General features: G+C 46.9%; 1 protein-coding gene across 1 annotated transcript in view; it reads right to left on the reverse strand.

Moving 5' to 3' along the window:
- MED17 (mediator complex subunit 17) overlaps window positions 1-25,761 on the reverse strand; it is a 263,493-nt gene that overhangs the window by 77,068 nt on the left and 160,664 nt on the right. Inside the window, exon 6 of the mRNA XM_069639284.1 lies at window positions 21,745-21,897. Within this exon, the coding sequence (XP_069495385.1) occupies window positions 21,745-21,897 (153 nt within the window). The remainder of the gene's footprint in view (window positions 1-21,744; window positions 21,898-25,761) is intronic.

The following is a 25,761-nucleotide window of genomic DNA, read 5'->3' on the forward strand; positions in this document are numbered from 1 at the left end:
GGCAGCTACCTAATAGTCCCCCTATAGGTGGTGGAAAGTGGACTGCACAGGGAGAGACACCCCTCATAGGACTAAGGACTCAGTTCCGTGAAGAAACTCCTTAACCCCTTTTCCCTTAGGACCACTACTGTCAGTTATGGTAATGTCTCTTCCACCTTTGATGCACAAATTAATATGACACAGACGAAGAGGAGCCAAAGAAACCTGCAGACTAATAACAGATTACCTTACCCTAGTACTAAGTATAGTTGGCCCCAAGGAGGCATACAAATTATCTCAACAACAGTAAAGAAGGACTTTGACTTTACATTGAGGAATATCCAGCTATAGGAAATAAAGAGCTCAAAAGGACAGGGAAAAATAGCAGCCACCGTGAAGCCAGCTGAGCCCAGGACGTTTCAACCTGGGAACACGAAGCTGCAAGAACGCTGATTCATAGTGGCAGGGACATCCAAGAACAGTCAGCGGAGCACTGCAGTGGAAGCCAAGCTCCTCACCACTGGAGGATTGGGAAAGAAGCCAGCGGTGGTGTGACCTCAGGGAGGTGGACCGTGTGATCCAGCAACTGAGCCAGAGCCGTGTGACCCAAGTCTCTGTGGAGTCGCAAGGACTAAGGAACTAAGGAGGAAGCACTGAAGCAACATGAATCAGCCCATCACCCCAGGAAGAACCAGCGACGCAGTCCCGACACGCTACAGGTAACAGGAGCAGCAGGAGATCAAGTAGGGGATTGGGCGAGCTCAAGAGTCAAGAGAGCCTCGGGAGTAATCTCCCTCATTACAGTAGTGATAACCAAAGATCTAAGAGTCAAGAGTGCACTGGGGGGAATATTCCTCGTCACAGTTGTAATCCAAGATTAAAGAAGATAATAGACAACAAGAGTTGTTGTCATGGCCACTGGTCAAGGGCCATCCACTTTATATCCTGCCTGGTCCCAAAGGACCCAGTCTTGGTGCCTCTGGCACCAAGCTCATTTCAAAGTGTGCTCTGCACACAGTTTGCTCAGGGCACATGCATCTGGGCCAGGCGGGACCATACAAATGCATGGAAGGCACGTGCAGAAGACAGGGGGAGTGGCAAGGTGGGGCCTAAAGGGAGTGGCTGGGGCCAGGCTATATAAGCTAGCCCCACCCGCATGCTGGCGCTTCGCGTTAGTCTGCATGTGCAGCGTAACGCTTACTGCGGTCTACAGATCCTTACCTGTTCAGCACGAGCATCTTCAGTCTACGGAACCTATCCAGCATCTTACCTGGAATCAGCCACGCCATCACTGGAAGCACTGCTGTCCGCTTCCCACTCTGCAGCTGCCGCGCACATCTTACCTTGAGGTCAGCCACGCCATCGCTGGACGCTCTGCTACCCGCTTCCGACTCTACAGCTACCGTGCGCATCTTACCCGAGATCAGCCTCGCCATCGCTTGGAGCACTTCTTTTCGCTTCCGACCCAGCAGCGGCCGCACGCCTCTTACCGGTCTCCTCGGATCCACTTTGGGCAGCGCCTTGCACTTACCTGTCCCAAACTCCAAATCAACACGGGATCATCTTCCAGCGCAGCATCCTCACGGATCTTCTCATCTGGCAGCCAGCAGGAGTTCGGAGTACCGCTTGCCATCACCCGCAAAGGAGACAGAGAGCACAATGTTAGCAATTGCATAAACTTTAAACGCTGGCCAGCACAACTGGCGAACTTGGCGCATCATCCGGAAGGTCAATTTACCACATGTAGGTTTTCCGGATTGGACTCTCATCCATCTCCACGAACTTGTGGGCCATCTTCATACCTAGAGAGGAAAGGACAATATAACATTAAGGACCACAAAGGATACAGACAATCATGGTTATAAACACCTACCTTCAAGGCGGAATAGATCGCAGACGGTCTGGACCTTCACGCTAAGAACCAGTGACGCAACTAGAAAGCAGGACGGAGAGCTCATCCTTACATTAAAACAGGTGAGCTTGCATGGGCAAACTCTTGCTCACTTCATTCTGGCACAAAAGGGTTGAGAGGGATCACGCCACCACCATGCCACTCTCACTGCCTCTCATCTTCACTCGGAGGCAGTACCAGCATCCCGAGTCTTCAAATCCGCAGTAGTTGGGGGAGAGAGTCCTCTGAGGGCTCCAACTGTGCCCCAACGTCCCCACAGAGACCAGGTGAGCGTAACAGCGGTCTGGAGTTAATCTTCATAAACTCATAAGACAGGAAAGAATTGCTGGGACTTTAAAGCAAGCTTTGAAGGGTCATTGGGAAATAGTGAAGAGACTTTTGAGCACTCTTTTTTTTTATTTGTATCTTAACCAAATCATGGCTTTTCACAATATAACATAAAAAAGAAACAAATACAGCTTAAAAACAGTATATATATATATATATATATATATATATATATATATATATAAATATAAATATATTCAATTCCATGAAAAGATAAGAAAAGCGGGAGAAAGAATGAAAAAAGAAAAGTAAAACAAAATATACAATAGACAATTTCCCACCCAGAAATCCATAATTTGTCAATGAAGACAGTTGCCAGACATTGCAGTAAGAATCCCTCACAAATCTCCTTTTAAGCACAACTCAGTCATATGATTGCCTAAGGACCAGCCTGTTTCTGATCAGAATTTAGCAATCAGGCCTAATGCCTGAAGCACTCGAGTCACTTGGATTGTTAGAGCGACTTCTTCTCTGGCATTCAATCTATTCCAAAACATCTCGGAGTGTAGAATATCTACTCTCTATACTGCATGAAACACATTTCTCCTCACCTCCCAGGTACCACTGCAGTTCAATAGAATATGCTTCAGGGACTGAACAATATTTTCTATGCACCAAGTGCAACCAGTTCCCCAACTGTTACCCTTGTCACAGGACATTAGGACTTCTCCAGTAGGCACAAGATTGAGACATAGAGCCTCATTACGAGAAGTGCGCTAAAAACAGGGTCATAACCGGCATGGAGGAAGTAGCGGGTCCGTGCTCGTTTGACGCCGGGCTCGTAATACCGGGGCCGGAAGTAACGTCATTGCATCGGAACGGGAAATGCGCCGGTGGCCATCTTTAAAAACACAATCCATTGCAATCCTCCCAAACCACCATTGTTTCATAGGATAGACCAGGGCCATTGAGAACAACATGTCTAAGGCAACCCGAAAAACCACCCCCCGCCTGCACAAGAAGCGTTTCTCAGATGAGGAATTGAACATGCTGGCAGACACCCTTGCTGCCCATGCTTATGAGACCTCCACCCACAACATTGAAACACTTGTGTATGGGCGCGTTATAAATGCCATATCATAACCTCAAAAGGGAGGCGCAGCAGAGGAAGGAGATATGGGAGGTGGTAGCCTGCAAGGTATGTGCAGACGGCACCACCCCACGCACAGTGAAAGACTGCAAGAAAAGGTGGGATGACCTCCGCCTCAGGGTCTGCAATATCCTGGCCAGCAATCATCAGGAGGCCATGATCTGATATATGATATGATATGATATGGTATTTGTAACGCGCCTATACACAAGTGTTTCAAGGCGCGACGAGGCAGGGAGGGGGGGAAACAAGGGGAAGACAGACAAACGATCCTACTAGGCCAGGTGTCATTCAGATCGCGCAAGTGCAGAGGTAAGGGGAAAAAGGACAAAGTGCAAGGGGAGGAGGTGGGGGGGAAAGTGCAGTACAAGGTAATTAGCGTAAAAAAAAAAAATGGCCCTAATGGCCATAGGGGTGCCCACTCTCCGGTCAAACTAATGCGCTGGGAGGATACATGCAGAGCTACCATCCAAATGGAGTCGATTGAGGGCTTCGGGGAGATGGAGACGGATGCCGCAACATCTGGAGATGGAGGTGAGTGACCCTGCAAACCCCAGTAGGGCAAACCATGACGTAGCACAAGTGATGTGGAATAGAGCCTAGGCAATTCAATGCATGTCCCATCACACACACATTAACATATCCATGTCCAGATGGAGGCCCAAACACCGCCACACTGAAATGCATGCCGAGTGCCAATCCCATTACCAACATACAGCCAACACACAGGGACCATTCCCATGTCATACATCACACAAACCCCAATACAACGGCATGCCACCTGGCATGCAGCATTGCCGAATTGAGACGTCACGGCTAATGCCAAAATGCCCCCCCCTTCAAACTACCCTGTGTAACACACCTGTAAGATATAAATGCATGAGAAATTAAAAACTCCACAGCACCATCTCATGCATCTTGCATGTAACACCATCACTGATGCCCTGCATCTCTTCTCCCTCCCCCCCCCAGACACCGATGGAGAAGATGGCAGTCAAGACCCAGCCCCAAGGCCATCCACGTCCCGGGCCAAACCACGTGGCAATGGCAAAACCACCTCAGAGGCAGCATCGCGGCCCACAGTACAAGCCAGGGCGAGTGCACAGGCAATGCCGGCACATGAGGGCCCCACAGCTGCGGATGAGACTGCAAGCACAGAGCTGCCAACAACAATGGAAGGGAAGGCCAGTGGCACCCATTCTGCTGCAACAAGTTCAGTGGTGAGGCAGCAGCCACAGCCCCACTGAGTGACGTTTACATCGGAGCGGAGGAGTACGTGGACCAAGAAGGCGCAATCCATGTGGCATGTCCACACACCCCAAGCCCCCCCGTTAACCCCCCAACAAGCCACTCAGGCCTTACTTTCCAGCCCCACGCTGGCATCTGCAGTTCTGCTGCACAGCCCCAAACTCAGTACCACCCCAGAGGCCAGCCCTGCAACGCCACGCCCTGCCGCAGCACCATCAACCTCTGCTGCTCCCACTGATTTGAAGGCACGGCTGTCAAGGGTGGAGGCAAGGAAGGACACCATGATTGCAATTGTGCGCCAATATGTGGCTGACGGGGAGGAGACAAGGCGGGAAATCCGTCAGGCCATTGCAGGGAACACTGCCGCAATCAATGCCTGTGCTGCAATGATCCGTGACAGTTTGGGGGCAGTCATGCAGGTCCTGACCGGCATACTGCAACACATATGCAGGAACAACCTGCATCAGCCGTGCCAATCCCTACGGCATCCACCCCATCCTCAACACCTGCATCCTCTGCACCCTCCAGCCCTGTGCGACTGACAAGGTGGAGTGCGAGGCAGTCTGAAATGCTGCCCCCAGACACAAAGAAAGCACGCAAATAGTGTGGGACAACAATGGGAGTGGGGGGGGATGTGGTATCAGTGGTGTATAGGGGAATAAGGGGGTTTTCATTGGGGGGTATGGGGAGTTTGGTGTGTTGGGGGATGGGTGAGGGCATGTGAGTGGTGGAGGGGTGAGGCACTTTTCTGTAGTTTTCATTAATACACCTGTTGGGTAAAAAATCATTTAATGCATGGACATTGTTCATTTCATGTGTATTCATTTTATTCATGACAGTGCCCAACTCCCCACATACCCTGTGTGCATGTCCACATGGACCCAGTGCTCGTGTAGCACTGACACATATCCATCAACGTCCTTGTGGTTCAGAAGTATTCGTCAATCAGTGATTGGCGTACAGCACAGCCATCTTGTGCATCATGTACTGGCAGGGGTGCTGCTACTCCTCCATCTTCATCCTCCTCATCCTCACCCTGTGCATGCATGTCAATGTCAGGTGGCAGTGGTACATTTCTCCGGATGCACATGTTGTGCAGCATGACACAGGCCATCATGATCTTTGCCACCTTCTCAGGCCTATAGAGGAGTGCTCCACCAGACCTACCTAGGCAGCGGATCCGCAGCTTCAACAGGCCAAAAGGTCTGCTCAATCACGACACAGGTATGGGTATGAACCTGATTTTACTCCTCTTCATGCCTGTTCCGCGGGTTCCGCACAGGAGTAAGTAGTCACGGCTTCAAGGGATATCCTCCATCTCCTGCATGGGAGTACAAAGAGGTATGTGCGAGTCATTCTGAGCTGCCACCTTCATGATTCACAGCCATGGCCGCAGCTATTTGCTGTTGACATGCACATGTCCCTGTACGTATGCACAAAGATTATTTGGATGCATTGTGTACTGCAATATGGTCTGCTAGTCTGCATGGCGTAGTACAGATGATGCAGGGTGTCGACTTGCATGCTGAGGCAGATGTATTGTGGATGAGGAACGATGTCTTGCCTCCCATAATTGCAGTGTATGCTACTCTGTGCCTAATCATGCTAGCAACATTGGCACAGTTGTAATCATGTTTAGTCATGCATCGCTTGACATACCCATGGTGGCCTGGTTGTGCGTCTTACATGTTGTCATTGATGTATGGCATTGGTCCAATGTGTGGCAGAGTTGTGTCATGTTCGGGTTGGGAGGTTCAGGTCAGAAGTGTTTAGCTCCGAGTGCATTGTCCACTCACCGCCACCCACTCACCGCTCATTCCCACCCAGGTGGAGTATGCATCCCCCCACATCACAACCCCCACATCACAACATTGGGCAACTCACCAAGCAGCCAGGCACGTCCTCCAGCATGTCGCTCAATGTGACGAGGTAGCATGGAGTTGCGCAGCACCATGGCATCATGTGTGGATCTGGGATATCGCGCACAACAATGTGTGATCTTGTTGGAGGCGCATACCATCTGCACATTGATGGTGTGGTATTGCTTGCGATTGTGGTATACCGCCTCTATGGCATGAGGGACTACCAATTCGACATGGGTGCAGGTGAGGGCACGGACACAATTGAGCATGCCTGCCAGTGCATGGAAGCCTACTTTGGTGTCGGCAATCTCCTGGGCAGTCCGTGGTAGGGATATGTGGGTGCTAGCATGCTTCAGTAGGGCATCCGGCACTTGGGTCAGCATGCGTGAAAAGAGTGGTTGTGACATACCATGCAGCACTGTGTGCTGGTAGGTGCTTGTGGCCAGGAAGTGGAGCACAGACAACACCGTTAGTAGCAGGGGGATGGTAGTGCGTATTTCAATGAGGCTGATGATGTCGTCATGCATCATGTCCACAATGGTGGTGATGGTGTCCCGGTCCAACCGGTACAGGGTGTGTATCTGCTCAGGGGTTAGATTGAATGGACTGGGTCTGATGCGAGGGATTGGTGGCTGCCTACGAGGTACTACTGGCTGCACTGGTGGCAATTGCTGGGCCTGTCTGACCCTCCTCCTCCTCCTGCGTCTCCTCTGTGCTGCCTGTTGTTGTGGCTGTAGTTGATGTAGTTGTAGCAGTACAGGCATGTCCGCCAGCCCCATGAGTGCAACAGCTAGTGGTATCATTTTGGTGTGGTGTGTGGGTGTACTCCTTTTATACTGGGACAGGCTCCATTGACTCCACCTGTGGTGATTGTGTGCACCTGTGGCAGTTGCCTTCACTGCAGGTTGCTATTTACAGGTGGTCCGCTATGCCTGTATGGCTGCCGTCGTGCAGGCCCCATTTACCGCCTTCGGGATGCCGGTAAGTGCATGCCTGCGTAACTTGTGATGACCTCCTATTACAGGCTTTTCCTCTGCAAAGGGGCGCGTGTATGCGCGCAAGCCGGTATGAAGGGGCGCCGTACGGGCGGTGGCGGTATTGGCGGGTTATAATGGCCCAGACACGTTAACGATGCTGGTAATACCATTCAGCCGTCCTATTTTCATTACCTCCATGCTCGTAATGAGGCACATATTCTCCGAAATTCCTGCCTCAACCTGTAATTGGGGAAGCATCAGATACCTCGGAACGTTTCCCATTTTTTTTTATCAATTGGGAGGAAGGATTTCACTAGGACTAAGATTGCATTGTGTCAGTGGTGCGTATCCAATCTGTTATTTTCATCAATCTTTTTGTGCAAAGTGAGTTGGAGATCAACTCCTCAACGTTACTTTCACAATCTGAGAGAATTTTTGTTACCATCAATTTAATTTTTTTTATTAGCCTTGGAGGATTCAGTCCTAATGTGGATGCAATATTTTCTTAGAGGGAATTTGCCTGTGGAAGTATAAGCGATCGGTACAGTAAAGTGATCTGCCAATCCACATGCATTTTTAATGAAGAGAGCCCCAGTTTAAATCTTAGACTGGCCATGGGAAGGGAGAGAGGCAGGCCCGGTACTCCCCCCGCCCCCCCCCCCCAGTGTGGACCGTCTACTCTTATCCAGTTGGTCTGCCAGAGCAGAAGTTTGGTGTTGATCCCATAGAGCAAAGCTGGGAGTACTTTGGTTATATAAAATTTTAATAAAGACTCCAAGGAAAACTTACAATATGTTCTCAGAACTCTACTCATTTGGCTAGCCAGACCCTTTGACTTATCAGCTAGATCCAAGATCAATTAATTTAGTGTTGGGCAGGCATATCATTTAAAACCCAGGTATGTCAACTTTGTCACTACCAGTATCTCCCCATCTACCAATGCCCATTTTAACTTCAAACCTGTCTCCCTGGCCTTTTGCAGATGCATTTTATTTTTTCGGCATTAATCTCCAATTCATTCATCTCTGCATAGTTCCACATCACTTTTAAAAGGCGCTACAGACCGATCGGAGAATAGTCCAGTAGGACTATAACGCATGGGAATAAGCCAGCAATCTGAAAGGAGTACCTCCTATTTTAGGGCTGACCAATGCCGCAGAAACCAAACTTCTGTCCAAATCAGCCAAGTAGAGGTTGAACAGGACAGGAGCTAAGAGGTAATCCTGCCCTACCCCTATACCCACCCCTACCGGGACAGACAGCTCGCCTGCTGCATTCAGTCTGATCTTCAGGAACATGTCTTCATGGAGGCTTACCAGTATAGCTAAAAGGTGCCTCGGCATTCCCCAGGCAGAGCTTAGCCCAAAGGCGCTCTCTGCATTCGATGCCTTCGATAGATCGATCAAGGCATCATAGAGGGCAGGACCTCCTTTTACCCAAGAGTTTTCACTGACTAGATTCAAAGCTAATCCATTTAAGGATGTAGATTAGCCCCTCCTGAAGCCTATTTGGGCTTTCACTAATATTTCCTATTTCGTTGACCAGGCCTCCAGCTCCCTCAGAATTAGTCCTGAAAAGATCTTCCAATCAGCGTCCAGAAGGGTGAAAATGACCAGGGTTCGCCCGGTCTCCTCCCTTATAAATCCGGATAACGACAGAGGATTTTCAGGAAGAAGGAAAGCATTGCTCCCCAAGGATCTTCTCAAAAAGTGTATCCAAAACTACAGACCAGGTTGCTGCATTGCTCTTCATTATGGCATTTGTGAGCCCTTTCGGGCCAGATGCACTAGAGGATGAGGATTTACTGATTTGCTCCAAAATGATCTCCTCCGATATCTTTGTTCCATGGGGCATCCCAATCTTTAGCTGGATAAACACTCAGAGGCTTCCTGTATACTTCTGTAAAATGTTCACACCATTCACTCTCCCCTATTACATGGCTCATCAGGAGCGCTTGGGAGTTCTCTGCCCGATTAACCAAGGATCAAAAACTGCGGGAGTTAACCTTCCCCAAAGCTCTTAACATAGCATCTCCATCGTTCTGGTAGCACTGATATCTCTTGCCCCGTATCCAATTTTTTTTTACTCATTCTGAAGTTTTTTTTTCTCTTTAACCTGTAAGTCAGGGGATCTAACAGTAGTTCCTAGTATCCTTAAGGCTTCTCAGAGATCTCTTTCTCATACAGACCTCTTCATCAAATGAGTGGAGATGATTGGTACGCCTAATAATGGACTGGGGATTCGGCTGCTCTACAGACCATAGAATACTAGAAAATGAGTGCATTCCAGAGCCAGTTCTACATCATTCATACCCCTGCATTTTATAGTAAGATCTTCATTTAACCTCATACCCCCTTTCTTAAAGCTTAGGCGTCTGTGCTTGCCTTCATTCAAAACCACATCAGGGCATAGGCCAGCTTGTATTACCAGAAAATCCTAGTTTATTAGGCCAAAGATTCTTCTGTAGTCACTTGCCGCCCCTTCCCCAACCAAGATCCCTTTACAGAGGGCAAAAGAAATAGGGAGACAACAATATGTCGTCTAAAATTGAGCTTTGATTAGCCCCGGCTTCAAGTGGCCACTGGAGGAACTTCTCCCCATAAGGCACCATTTGCCATCACAAGATTCCAATCGGTTATGAAATTTAACACATTTTCACCCTTTACCAGGTCCGCAAGATGCCCCTCGTTACCCTTCTGATTATCAACAGGGATGCACTGGGAGTTAAGGTCACCCGCTAGAAGCACTTCAGGATGCCCCTTGCTCATTCTTATCTCCAAGAGCAGATCGGCCAAACCTTCCAAGAAGGCCCCTAGTCCAACCCAGGCTTCATTCCAGTAAAGGTTTATACCACAATTCCTTTCTGATTAGTTTTGAGAGGCAAGTTCAGCCTTGCTGCCTGAATACCTCTCATATTCGTGGTGATTAACAGTCTATGCAGCGAGAGTTTCGGACTGCTATTCCCAAGCCTCCCGAAGGTCTACCACAGTTATGGGTCGCTAATTGATGAAAGGTTGTAAATCCGTCCATCTGGAAGGAATCGGTCTGCCATGTCTCTTGGAGCATTATCAGATCGTGCTGTCCAAAGAGAAAAGATGTCATAGCAAAACAATATGCCAAGTCAGCCCTCAAGGGTGTGCAAGGTGGGTCAAGATAAGGGAGTCATTCTCCTGACCATACTCTCTTTGTTGAATCAGAACCTAGGTCAAAAGATTCTTGGAAAAGAGACAAAGACTGAGCCAGTTGACCAGGAGAAGGGGAGTCATTCTCCTGGTACAATTTTCATTTGGATGCCAAGCCCTTTTTTATATTAGTGGTAGGTTTAGAGTAGGTTTTTGGACAGAGGACAGACACTTTTTATTTGGACATACGTCCTGACGATAAGCACCATAGTTAATATTTGTTTAGGTAGGGATAGCCCTTTAGAGATCGGGAGAGGCAGGTTATTTTCTTTATTTACTAAATAAAACTTAGTTGAAACATGCAACCCCTTTTTCCAGCTCCTTACTCCACACTCGTTAAACCATATGAACAAAACATTCTGCATCTATTAAAAAGAAAAGTGACAGAAACAATTACTTGGTGGTTATTTGCCATCCTTGTATTTTTAGCTCTCAACTTGTGATTACCTGTGCATTTTAATGTTACCAATCACTGCTCGTCACTATATTAGCCCTTTGTAAATATGTAAGTTATACTAACCTGAATAACTATTTTGCCGTGGACTACAAATGTGATGTGGGTTGGTTAAAGATCGTTGGATAATCTTATATTAACCCTGTTGTCTTGTATAGGTGTATAGGCCCTTCTGTGTGTAAACTGTCGTTCTTCACCCATGTTAGTCTAGTAAAGTAGACACTGTTGGTACTACCAAACGTTATACTGACTTTAGTTTTGCTGTGGGTCTCTGTCATTAGCCAGCCATCTGGCAATGCTTAAAAGGCAAAACTAATACGATTAATGCAACAGTTCTGGCTGGCCTATTGTCTTGTGATGTGGCTCGGACTGCTGGAGGTGAATTATAGGCCAACTCAAGTAAAAACCAAGCTACATGTACCAAGGAATACAGAAATTAATACACAGTTTTCCATCTTAGTAAAGTGTGAAATTAATACTTTACAGATCTAATTTCAAGTTAAATAAAATACAGTATTATACAATGTGGAGTGATGTGCATGGAAAAATACAAGAAGGCTTTGATTAATGCATCATTTCTACATTACACTTGGCATTATATTGGGTAAACATGAAACCTATTGCAAAATATACTTTTTTTTTTTAAAAAGGAAGGCTATTATAGTACACAAGTGCATCTTTCTTCTCTGTGTTTGGGACCCCGTAACCTAGCACTTGTAAGGGAATCCTGGAATTGTTAAAAGCTCTAAATATATGTCAATAGGACAGTTCAATTATCTTGGATGTGGCCTACATTTCTTTACATGTAGCGCAGTTCCACTTCCATGTGAAATTTTCCACATGTCTTGCTTACTGATCACGCAATAGTTGAAAAACACACGATTTACATTTGTATCTTTAAAGCATGAAATCAGGTCTTTTGTGTTTTTACATATACAAAAGTACCTGCTTGAATGGATGTAGTATTCGGCATGTCTTCAGCATTGACAAGCAAGTCTCTGTAATTATTTATAAAGGCCTTAGAAATGGTTGCAGTAGCTCTTTCAGCCCTGTACCCTAAGCTTGCATCATGACCTCAACCAATGAGGTCTAGAAAGATGAGCAGACCCCATTAGCATGGAATTATAGTTCTGCCCTATGATACCTGTAGTCCAGTGGGGGTTCTCCATAGTTACTATGCAATTACATGTGTGCAAAGAGATATGAAAGAGGTGCAAATGCCCAGTAAACGGGGTGAAGCCGTAGTGTGGAGTTCCTGTTCAGACAAGTTCATCCAGGCACTAATTCAACCAATTTGTGTCTCTGCAATTCTAATGTGGCTTACTATCCTGCAAGTCTGTGCACAAATATTGGTTTTAGGGTAACGTTTAAATGCTCTCAAAATCTGTGGGACAGTTTACAGGCACCTGGTCAAACACACATGAAAATAGTGAACGTTTGCGCAGCAAAATAGTGGGAAAAGTGGTTGGTACAACGTCAGGAACCCATGCTGTGTTATGAATGGGATGCAACTCTAAACGCGGAGATCCATTTCATAATCTACTAGCAACTCTACAATAGTACAAGCCACCCACCATCATGCTACTTGAAGCACACAAGCCAAACACTCAATACATTGCCCAATATGATGACGCACTTGCCACCGCTCCAAACTAGTACACTAACTGGCACACAGGCAATAGGCTCCCTTGGGTGAACAACATCAGAAATGCGTAATGCATAACAACCACAAAGCATCTATGTTAGGGAGAATGATCATTTCTGTGCCAAATTCCCTTCTACCTTAGAAACCCCAAGCTCTTTTGCTGGACTTTAGGACTTTAATTTTTACCCTGGAGTGTGTGAGACTTTTTTGTCACTCTCTCATGTATGTTAATCTGAGTTGGACTCTGCGTTTCTTTTGGTTTTGGAGTCTGACGAACCCCATAGGCATCATCTTTTTGTATTGTGACACAGCACCTTCAGTGCGGTGTCGCAGAGAAGTCCTTTGAATTTCTCTTAAGGTTTAAATACCGTCTCTTGGATAAACTACCGTTTCCAAGAGTAGTAAAGTGAAATTGACTTTACTTACCTTTTTCTCTTTGTAGACCCAGCACACACCATCTTATGTGGAATGCTAGGGGGGGTTACTTAGTATCCGTTAGTATGCACACGTGATTAGCATGTGTTTTTCGCTCAGCACATCGCTGTTGTGTGCTCCCGATTTGCTCCGCTGAGAGCCTTTGTCCTACATTTGCAGCATCCTGCAACCCATTCCAAAATGGCTGCTGATTCTTACTGCATCCTGTGCTGGCTGCCTTTGGGCCCTGATGATTGGCTGCCTCTATCTCAACTTCCAATCGTTGGGACCGGGAGGCGAGGAGCCGGCCTGTTAAAAGGTCCACTTCTAAGGCCCGTGTATGCTCCCAGGACGATACATGAAACCTCTGCCTCAAACCGACTCTCCCTGGGGTTGCTACCCCACCTCAGCTATGAAACTGGACTACCAAGACTCTTATTTCCCTCATCATGGGTTAGTTCCCTCCTTGCCGTTTGCCCTTTCCTTACCTCTCTTCTCTGCTTGTTCTAATAGGTCTCCTTGCTATGCTCACTAATGCTCTTGTTTCAGCTCTCATCTCCAACTTCTGATTCATACCTCATTTCTTCACCTACAGTGCCTTAGCATTTAACTTTCAAAGTCGAATTTGGGTGTGTTGCTCATTTAACTTGGCCATATATTGTAACCTGCTAGCCCAGTGACTGTTCCATACCGCTGTGCTTGCATACTTCTCCCACTGCCTCCTCTCTCCACTCAGGGCGCTATCAGTTTCTCCTATCGATTCCAACTGCTTCTCTATCAACTATCCTTCCCTTATGGCTAAATCTGGTAAGAAGAAGTTTAAAAAGGATATCTTCTTCAATCTTTATATTGCAGACCTGGATCATGGTTGGAACGAGAAAAACCTATTCTCGATCAAATGTGGCACATTACGTCTGCAATGGCTACCCTTTGCAGACAGTATTATTATTTTAGACCCCACAGCAGCGAGCCTCCAAACCAAACTGCAACTATTTGAGGACTTAGAGAGAGCACACAATCTCTCTCCAAATCCAACCAAAACTGCCATTATGAGATACGGTCAAAAAAATAAGAACAATATTGTTGGCAAATACTGAATGCACCAATACCTCGGATTACTGATACAATCTATTTGGGCTACCATATCTCGGAGAAGAACTCGATCAAATCCTGGGAAGAACAATTAAACCTACAAGCTCGACCCTTGCTCTCACAGTTAAAAATAATATTTGCAAATATTGTAAATACTCTTTGGTGCCCATAATGAGCTTCTTTAATCTAAAGGTTGAAAGTGTGCTCCCGTACTCCCTGGATATTTGCCTACTTGCTTTGAATCGGTTTTTGGATAGTCTGCAAGGCAGGCTCTTGAAATCTGCAATGCATCTTCCGTCTGCTTTGCCTAATAGCATAATTAGACACGAATTAGGTCTAATCTCACTCTCTTCAAGAAGGAAATGGAAACAATTGACAAAATATGCTAAAAATGAGCTACCCGCCCCAAACTCCCTCTATGTGGACCTAAAAACAAATCTGTATTTGAATAATGTGCCTTCTATTAATCTATACCAATGCGAAATGCATGCGATAATGGCTGATGTCACTATTACATGCAATGACTTGTTTTTAAGACCTGTGTATGCAAATGAGAAAGTATATGAGTATGACTGGTGTAAAACTCTTGAAGCACAAAATTACAAAACATATACTGAATACGCTAATTTTACCAAAAAACGAATCCCTCGATACAAATATATTGAGTCATTTCCGCGTAATCACATACATTCTTATATGAGGTTCAAATGTAATCAATACCACACAAGGGAAAGGACTGCTTACTGGAATAAGGTCAAAGGAAAGGTGATAACCTTGAAATGTCGTTTTTATCCTTGCAACAAACCTGTTGAAACATTGAAACACTTAGTATTATTTTGTCCCTATTTTAAAATTAAGAGAACCAATTTGGAAATTAAATTTGTTAACATTAAATTTGTAGATTGTCTTGAAGCACTGGGGCTCGAATGATGAACGGAAATTATCCGCCTTTGATTTTTGCCCTAGACTGGCTTCTAAAACACATCGAAAATGAACTAACGAATATGGTTTGCAATGACGCCTAGTTTCAATTTTCTTAGTTCTCTTTGGTTTTACTGTCTTTTATGATGTCAATTATCTTTGATGTTCAAAGATAATAACGTTAATTTTATAATGTGATGTATGAATGGAAAAAAAATATATATTTTTTTGTAAAGGTTCTTTTATGAATCGTGGACAAAAAGAAAAAACAGGATATCTTTGCCTCCAACCCAGGTCTCCCCATTGCCGATACCTATTCAAGCGCCTCTTCCAGACAGACCCTAACTAACATCCTCTTTGTCGTTCCTTCGCCAGATCTATGGACCCCTTATGTGATCTCTGTGCTATGTCCCATCTCCTCCTATCCCATTAATGGTGGCACCCGCTGGAAGTCCTCATGGATTCCTTTGACTCCTCCAGAGTCATCATTAATGTCTACCTAAGTGGCACTGTCATGGTCCAAGGCCACCAGGCCAATCTCCTCCCCTTTGATAGGCGGTTCCATCGCTTCATCAACTTCCTTCCTTGGCTATCTTACCCTCTCTTCCTTCCTCCTCTGCCCTACCTCAAGCTACCTTGGGCTCCCTCCACACCTCCGCAGGGGGTCGGGGTCGGTCTCTCTAACTCGCTCTCTGCTGCTCTCTTACTGCTGCTACTCTCTACCACCCCCCTGGCCAAATCACCTCTCCTCCTCCCTCTTGGCCTCAACCACTCACCTCCTTCATCTCAATTCTCCCTGTTCCTCATCTGTGCTCTTTCAAAACCTATGCGACTCCCTCTCTCTCTATCCTCCCCTCTGGTCCGACTCACTCTGCAGGTCACACACTTGACGTCTTCATCTCCTGTGGCCTCCCCCTCTCTATTCCTATTCAGCACTCTCCTGGAGCGATCACTATCTCCTCTCCTCATCTCTCCCTCTCTTCCCCCAAGCCAAGCCAAGCCTACCCCAAGATTGCCACCTACCTTCTCGAATATCCGGCCCATGAAGTGTGTGTCAGTTGAGGCTTTTGCTGCCACCTTTTCTCCCCCCTCCACCTCTGGATAACTCACCCTGAAACACCCCTGTCACTGCTCTACTCCTCTATTTCTGCTACTCTTTATGTTCTTGCCCCTGTCATGAGGATTCGCTTGAAGTCCAAAGCCAAGTGCAATTCTTGGTATGATTCTGAGCTAGCTACACTTAAATATAAGTGCAGGGCGGCTGAGAGGAAATGGAGGGCTTCTTGTTCATCCTCTGACAAACTGGCCTGTCGCCTGCTCCAAAGGAAATACCGACTCTCTGCCTGCACCAAGAAGAGAGTCCACATTCAAGCCTGTGTCTCTACGGCATCTAACAACTTTGCCGAACTCTTTAAATCTGCAAGGAGCTGGCCAACCCTGATGCAGTCTCGACCCCTCCTCTTGCCTCCCAGGCTCTTTGCAATGCCCTTGCCTCTCACTTCATCTCTAAAACCCAGGACATCCTGTCCACCCTACCCTCCCCCTCCTCTCCCCTCTCCCCTCTCCCCTCTCGTCTCTCCGTCTCTCCGTCTCTGCTTGCTGACCCTCCTTCAGCTAGGCCCTCCAATCCCCTTTCTCATCCTTTCCTCCTTTCTCCTCTGATGAGGTTGCTAGACAAGTCCGATCTATGAGTCATCAAAACAAGTTCATCCCTGTTCCTCTAAAACCAGCAAGGACCACATCGATACCCTCGCTCCTGCCCTTGCCGATTTTTGCAACTTTTCCTTAGGATCTTTCCCCTCCCTTTTGAATCACTCCCTTGTGCATCCTCTACTCAAGAAACCTACAGCTGATCCTTCTTGTCCAGCTAACTATCATCCAATTTCCATAGCTCTCTTTTTGGGTAAACTCCTGGAAAAGCTAGCCATCTCTCAGCTGAACCTTCATTCTGATTCTGTGAGCTCTCTCCATGACCACCAATCTGGCTTCAGAGATGCCAGAAGCACGGAAACTGCTCTCCTGAACATCCGTGAAGACCTGCTCCCCAACCTGAACTCTAACATTCCCTCTGTCCTCATCCTACTCTATCTCTCTTCTGCCTTCGACACAGTCAACCATATCACCCTGCTCAACCGTCTCCGTGACAATCCGGGTATCACTGATCAGGCTCTGGCCTGGCTGGCCGCTTTCCTCACTGATCGACCCTCCCAGGTCCAACTTGGGTCTTTCCTATCGTCTATCTCCCTCTCTACCTGTGGTGTTCTCCAGGGGTCTAACCCCCCACCCTGGCTTTTCAACCAATACTTGGCAACCCTCCCCGCTGCATTGCCTTTTTCTGCTCAAACTTCCAGTGCTATGCTGACGACACTCAACCCATTTTCAGACTGCCCTCGGCCACCTCCTCTCCTGCTCTCATCTCTGATTGCCTAACTGCCATTCAGGATTGGTGTGCTGCCAACGATCTTTGTCTAAATATCAACAAGACTGAGATCCTCATCATCTGTACACCTTCACCATCCTTTCCCCCTTACTCTCTGGCCAACCACCTTTGACCGCCCTCCTACCGCTACTTGCAAGGCTAAGAACCTCTGGGTCATCTTCGACTCCACACATTCCTTCTCCCACATCTGACATCTGTAAAAAGTCAAACTTCCAAATGCACCTCCTCAGAGTTACTCTGCCTTTCCTCTCCTTCCCCCAGAAGCTCACCATCTCACAAGCTCTGGTTCTCTCTAGGTTGGACTACTGTAACAGCCTCTTTCTAAATCTACCTGCCTCCACTCTCCGCCCTTTACAACTAATCCAGAACAGGACTGTGAGACTTGTCCTTGGCCTCAAGCCCTGGGCATGCATCTCTCCAGCTCCAAAATCTCTTCGTTGGCTCCCAGTGGATGCAAGGATAAAATTTAAAACACTCTGCATTGTCCACAAGGCTTTCTGGGGCCTGGGTCCAAAATACCTTCAACTATCCCTCTGTAAATACCTCCCCTCTGGAGCTCCTCGCTCCTCTACATCTAACTCCCTCAGGGTCAGTCGTTTTTTCAAAGAAACAAGCTGGGGGCAGATCTCGGTCTTCAGCTGGGGCCTCCCTTTTGAACAGCTTCCCTGTCACTCTGAACCTTGAGAACCATCTCCGGTTCAGGAAGCATCTCAAGACCATCCTCTTTGCTTCTGCCTTTGCCCCCCTTATACCGTGCTTATCGGTTTTTCTCTCTCGACACTGTGCACCTGGCCACCCTCTGTCCCCAGGACCAAGGTACCTGCTAACCCTGCCACCCTCCTGCACTGCCTCCGGGACACCCCTTGCACTGGGGTCCGTATCTGTAACCATACAGTCCCCCACCCTGCTTTTCTTCTGCACTTATCAGTTATACCCTTTCGGCTAAACTCAGCACTTGCCACTTGCTGGCTGCACTCTGTTTATTGCCTTATTTATTCATTTAATGTATTATTAATCTGTTTCTGTTAAGCTCACCTGGTAACCAAGGGGACGCCACCCAGCCTTGTTGGATGATTTGCACTCTCTAACCCTCTCCCGGTCCCTTGGTAAGGCCTCTGGTTAAAGATGGGTCTGCAATATAGGAGAGCTGGATTCAATACCAGATTGTCTATGTTTTCCCACCTCCCTTGGCCTCAACGCCTTCCTCCCCCTTGGGCCTTCTCCTCACCTTAATATTGTAGAAGGTGATTTCTCCGTCCTGCTCCTCGTGGCAGGGACGCGTAGATGTGGGGGGCGAGCAGCGACCAAGTTACTTCACTGGTGCAACCCTCCCCCCCCCCCCTTGTGGGAATCCAGGCCTGCTGCAACTCCGTAGGTTTGCTGCTTTACAGTCTTTATATGCAGTGCTTATGTTTCTCTTAGTTTGAATAATAATGTCTTGCTTCTTTCCTTTTAGGTATGGAAAGGCATTTTTGGAGTTGTCATGCAGTTTGAAGATGAGCATGGGCCGGTAGGCGAAAGCGCGGTGTACGCGATGCTGTCCGGTGAGTATTGTGCTGCGCTGTTTTGCCTTTTATATTGCTAACCTGTGTCTTTTCTCTCCTTGCAGGTTGCGATGTTCCTCGCCGAGCGCCGGAATGTTCCAGCAATGATACTGATCAGGAGATGACCACCCAGGTAAGAATTGTGTGGCTTTCTTCATTTGGAAGGAAACACGAGTAAACGCTTACTAATGCTGTCTTTTTGTCTCCTCTTTCCAGGTTATGGTATTCCAGGATGCATGCGGTGCCGGATGATGGAGTTCGTATCTTCAGGAGAGTGGAACTGAAGTCGCTGATGGATTGAAGACCGGATACTGTTCCAGGTAAGTTTCGTAGTGTTCTTTCCCTCTCTGCAGGTCCTTGGTTTCAGGTAAAGTGGCATCAAAGATCTGGACACGGTGAGAGTTATGCTGCCCACAGCAGAATAACGCAAAGTATGTTCTGCTGTTTGGGTGTGGTTTAAATAGTCTCAGGTAAAGTAGTCCAGGTAAAATAGTCTCAGGCCTTCCACACCCAAAGTGGTCTAAGTAAAGTATAGTAAGTAAGATATCTCAGTTCCTTGTAACTGAGCTATGTGTGTGCCTCCATGTTGGCTGAACTCCCCCTCCCCCCCCGCCCCCAAGTTAAATAGTCCCAAGTAAACAAGTAAATAGTCCCATTCTAATGTTGGTCTTCATGATGGTTATGAGCCTGGCGCCAAAGGCGCCAGGACTGACTCCAAGAGAGTCTTGGATAAGGTTTTAAGGCCTTTGACCTGGCCCTAACTGGAAGGCTGACTTGCCAGTGAGGGCCAGGGGCAAGGGTCATGACAGTTTCTCCTCTGTTACGCACTTCTCCCCCTTTTCCCTTCCACTCGCACGTTCTCAATGTCACTGGGCCTAGTAAGATCGTTGTTTTGTTCTCCCCTGTTCCCCTCCCGTGCCTTGTCGCGCTCTGAAACACTTGTGCACGAGCGCGATATAGATAAAATATCATATCTTTGTCTACCTTCTCATGAAATATTTGTTATGCTACCCTCACTACAGTTATTGGCTGGTGGAGGTGGTTTAAGTTTCCTACCATTGTGCATTTTTACCACAGGCTGAATCCTCAGCTGCAGTATTGCACCCACTGGTGCCCATTTTGTCAAAATGGCCCCAGTCTTCTTTTTTTGCCATTTCTTGTTTGCGAGGTCCTTCTTGGGTTTTACTCTGCGTGCCAAACCAGGTTTGGTCTCTTGGTTTAGTCTTTGGCGGGATTCACAGGTGAAGCCTGCCTCTGGCTCCAGCGTGTCTGGCAGGCCAGGAAGCGAGGGAGGTTCCCGAAACTCCCTGTGCTTAGTCTCCTTGGTTACAGGAATGCACCCAAAGATGACTGGATGGCTGGCTGGCTGGCTGTGGGAGGACAACGCCCCCGCTATGTGAGTGACAGCTAGGCTGCGAATGAATGGGAGAAACCTGCATAAAAGGCAAGGTCTTTTGCAAGGAAGGCAGAGTCAACCACTGGACGAAGGAACGAAGAAGAAACTGGAAGAGAAGCTTGTTGCACCCTTGTGGACCGTTGGTTTGTCCAGTGAAGCCCTGCTGCAGTGCTGAAGCTCCAATTTTCTTATCGACTAGAGAAGCCCGGAACAGACGACGTCTTCCCTTGGGTTGGTGGGACCAACTGACCACAAGACGTAGTTGACTGGAACCCCTCTCCCTTCTGGCTTTACTTCTTCGCTGTGGCTGGAACCGAGTGCCAGGGGACAGGAACAAGTGCATCATCTTTAAGCCGGACCCGAGCTTCAGGAAGATCCTGAAGGACCCTCCCGAAGCAGGGTGACCCAAGCCACTTCAACAGAGTACTGGACCCCAGAAGCAAGGGGAGCCCACAAGCTGTCCAAGAACTGCAGTGGTGCTATTTGCCGGTAGCTGAAACCGTGAAGTGCCGCTGATCTGGAGTAAGCCCATTGCTGCTGCCAACCTTCAAACTGCAGTGCAGGAGTCCCAGGACGTCCTCCCTCTTGTCCCCACGACTGAAGCCCAGGAACACAGCATCTGCAGGACTTGTAACCCCAAATCTGTATTTTAATGACCATATGTGCCAAGAGGTAGACAAACAAAATAACTGCTATATGAAGAGCTCGAAGCAGAACATGACACATTGGCAGTCATAAGAGTACCATTACATCAATGTTGTAAACAAGTAGCGGGAATGACGAGGGATAGGTTGGATGGTGCCTGGCTGGGCCAGCATTTTTGGGAGCTCACAAGGCTGATTTTGCGTATTCGCGGGACTATATTTTATTTAAGTTAATTTTTCTTCCTTTAATTGTGGGGGGAGGGGTCAGTTACAAAATGTGAAACTGAAATGTCAATGTTTCCTCAACTTTGTTTACGTTGTTATGGCATTGGCACTATGACATGTTAATCGAGATTTCAATAAAAAGACAATTTGAAGAAAAAAAAAAAAGTTGTGAACAAGTGATAAATGTGCTCGAGCGAGTTCAAGGGACCAATCATTGACAAAGCACTATATGCTATCTTGAGTCACACCAGATACTTCAATTGTCTGCCATTGTAGAACAAGACCACAGAGTACAAGCCCCAAGAGACATGTGGAAACACAAACTGAGAAGCATTACAAGAGAAAGGTTTACACAATATTCAAGCAATGTACCCATGTTCGGATGTTCTTACCTGGGAAAGGCTGGGAGATAATCTGATTCTTCACAACAATGTGTGGGATTTGGGATTTAATTTGGACTGCTTCACGTGACAGCTGTGCAAAGATCTCCTTACAGAGGAGGACGTTCTGCGCAGCTTCAAGCTTAGTCTGCCAATGAGGTGCTCCTAAAAACATAAAACGGATGCCATGTGTTTAAGCACTGCAGTCACATCTTCTACCACCACAGCTTTAATAGTTGGAATTTGGTATCATGAGGAAGCAGGTCTACAATTCAAATTCTTGAACCAGAAACAAGATGCAAACTTTTCTCGATTTAAAAGTAAGTCTGCTTTCATCAAGTATCTCCCCAACATAGATCTAGACCAAAATAACTTGAGAAACAAATTATCCTTAATAGTGTAAACATCAACTTCCTAGACAGTTTTCGATCTACAAGTGTGAAATTCATTGCACTCATCTTGACCCAGAAGTCGGAGCCGATGGAGAAAATGATGATGAATGATACAGGTGGCTCTGCAAAGTACACAATAGTACTCGTAGAACAGCTGTGCTTTAGGCAAGGAGACCTTTCCCATGGAGACTGGGCTGTGGGTATACAGTACAATGGTCCCCCCCTGGGGGTGATACACCAAGTGAATATCGCATGGGGAAGGAAGCCCCCTATGGAATTGGGCACAACCATTCTAAGAGAGCGCAGTATCACCCACCAATCACCTGGCCCAGGACCCGCTCCCTACAACCTTAACAACAACCCCTTCCCTAATAGGGGCATGAGTTATTGTCACTCTACTATTGCCCTAGAAAGTACTTGGACTGAAGAGTACAAGGGAGATCAAGGGTAGAAGTACTGAGATGAAGAAGAACTCCATTGACTCTCAGGAGAAGATGCAGATTAAAAATAGTGAGACGAGGAGGAGGTGCGGAGCCATGGAGAGTACTCCTATGAACCATAATGAGCAGTCAAGTTGTCGCCAGCTGCACATTGGTCAATGTAGAGTAGAAAAGGAAGAGACACCCAGGAAGCAATTGTCTAGTCCCCCTGGAGGAGCTGCAGGAGCCAAAACGGTGCAGGAAGGTGAAAGGCAGCAGACCAGGCCACCAAGAAGGGAGCTGGAAGGATCAGGGCCAGTCCAAAGCGGAAGGACCAGAAGGCAACCTGGTAGATAGAAGCTCCTGGTGTTCCTGTGAAGCACGTAAAGGGTAGACCACGCTACCCAGAGGAAAACTGAGATGGCGGTGTTCCCAGGCAAACCAAAGCCCACTGCAAGGCTCGCTAGAGGCAGGGGGAGCACTTGGGCTGGCTGGTGAGAAACTAAGAAGGTGCAGTCAGCATCTTCATAGTCGCAGTACCTGGCAGAAAAGTGAACAAGGTCTGTCCCGTAACAAGAGGCGCTTGAGGGTCTGGGACCCACCGAACGAAAGCAACACAAGTCCTCTTCCTTGTGGCGGTACTTAGGAGGAGAGGGCTCCAAGTACCCAAACATAAAGAAGAGGGGTCTGTGACCCACTCACATGACAAGAAGGGAAACCATAGACCAATTTACCAAGGACCGCAATTGGCAAAGAAGTGAACCACGTTGGCCCAAGCAGAAATAGAGGGAAGCAGAGGTCTGGGACCTACAAGAGAAGGAACCAGGGCAAGGCAGTCGCTGCCCGGGTTTTGCAAGAAATAGAGAATTGCCAAGAGAAGGAACCAGGGCAAGGGATCATTGCCCCTGGTTGTTGTGAAGCTTGTGTTACAGAGAAATATCTAAGAACTGTATGGAAAAATGTTCTACATTGAAGAACTTTGGGTTTGGAACTTTTGTTATTTGGAATTCTTTCAATTGGAGCTTCAAACTATTCTTCTGAGTTAAGACCTTTTGTTCTTTAAAGTTTAAGTCAATAGTGGAAGGGATGGAAATAGACTTTGGTTGGACTATTTACTTTATTTACTTTAGGCAAAGACATACTGACAGTTTCCTTAGTTTTGGTTGAGGTAGAGAAACCCCTCAGCTTTAGGGAAAGGTAGGAGATTCCCAACCCCCACCCTTGTACTTTCATTAAAGGTCTAGGCCAATCAACATGGGCCCACTGTGTCAGAGTCCTACTCCTACACCCTTACACCAGTTAAGGATTACAAATGTCAGGAATCATGACAAAAAAGAAGAAGAACAGGAAATTAAGAGAGCAGGGGCAGGGTAGAACCTAAATACCACAGCAAATGAGGGCTTGCCCAAGGCCAGTCAATCACAAAAAGGGGTTGGGAGCATGGGGTGTGTAGGCCAACCATAATAGTTGGTCAGTAGAACTTCCACTCAGCCTTAGCCACAGGGAGTGAGAGGGATAGTCCAGTGACCTATACTGGCCTGAACCAGTTTGGAGGCTGCTATGATGCGCTCATAAAAAGCCCACATGGTCAGAAAGGCAATTATGAGATTACCTCATATTCACCTAGAAAAAGAAAAGCCCTGAAACAATATGACAAGAGTAGGATTTATAAAAATCCATTGGTACACCCCAATGGCAACAAAAAAGGTACAGTGGGCTACCAATACGGCACTATGGCTCGCATCCCTGGTAAAGCCAAAACTAAATTACTACTCACACCAACCTACTCCATAAAACGTGTGTAAGGTGATAAAAATCACCCTTGGTACTAGGCACCTTAGGGGCGACCCAATACCATACACCTTATATAAAGTAAAATGGGATGTGCTGGCGCAGTAACTTCAGAAGATGTCACTCTGGCTGCCAAAAATAGATCAAAGAACCAACACAGACACAGGGGAGAAGTAAAAGGTTGAGGGGCCTCAAAAGGTCAGCCAAGAATCCCTGGAATAGCAATTCTGGCTTAATCACTATCAACGCCCACACTGCGAGCGGTCAACAGTGGTTGTATCTATATTGTTTTGCGCAGTGGCATCATGTCTGTTTCACAGCAAAAGTATCTTCATTATAGCACTGCTGTGGAGGCACTGGTGATTGTCCTGCACCAAAGAGCAGACTAACAGCTGCAGGTGGTGTCTGGAGCATCATCCTGTTTAGTTGAGGTCTGATGCAAACTGTATCCAGTGGAGGTAAGAGATGTAACCCGTCCTACTCTAGAAATCCATTTTGGGTTTATTTCTCGTTCTGGCCTGGACTTTACCTTTAGATCATTACTGCTTACTTCTCTTGCTCTTCTGCCTCTTCATGCTGGGTCCATGCAGAGAGTGCAGCAAAGCTTTACTGGGACTAGATCATTTTAAAAACATGTGCAGCTGTGGCTGACTGGTCAGGAAAAGGGATTGGCAGTTCTTCCGCTCTCACTGTTCTTTCTTATGTTTGGTATCCACAGATACCTGCAATCTCTTGAAAGTCAGGTGAGCACAGCCATGCAGCAAATCTCAAGCCTCCACTAGATATCATCTGAATTTCTCGGTACATGAGCTGCATCCTTTGAAATCTCGATAGATACTCCATAACCGTAGCACCAGAAGTATAACTCATCTTCAGAACAGCAGCGTTGCCACCAGTTCCACAATAGTCCTCCTTCCTAGAATATCATCTTGTTCAACACAATGGAATACTGGAACCACCTTTGTTGGCCTATATGCGTTGGGACTAAAGGACTCAAACTAGAAAGTTTGAGTTCTATATGATTTTCACAAATAAGAAAAAGAATGAATTTTTACCAAAACGAAAACAAAAAAGTATCCTTTTGGGGGAGTGGGGTGTTCCACCCAACCCCCCACCCCTGTTTCCCTATGTTTAAAACTCCACCCAAACCGGCCACACCAAATTAAACCACTTACCCCACCCCCACACATTTTAAAAATAAATTTGGTCTTTGTTTTTGTTTTGTTTAAAATGAATTCTTTATTTTTTATTCGTTAAAATCGCTGGATACTCAAAGTTCCATGTAGATTGAATCAGAGCAGCACAAAACTATTGTGAAGACTGAACTTTAATATTGTGCCATATACTTGAGTTTGCATAGCATCTGGACCCGTTTCCTACTCAATCAACGAGAAGCTGGTCTTCATCTCTCATTCACTGTGTAAGGG

The sequence above is a fragment of the Ambystoma mexicanum genome, chromosome 7q, assembly GCF_040938575.1.
Source record: "Ambystoma mexicanum isolate Mex_15411 chromosome 7q, UKY_AmexF1_1, whole genome shotgun sequence".
Taxonomy (NCBI): Eukaryota; Metazoa; Chordata; class Amphibia; order Caudata; family Ambystomatidae; genus Ambystoma; species Ambystoma mexicanum.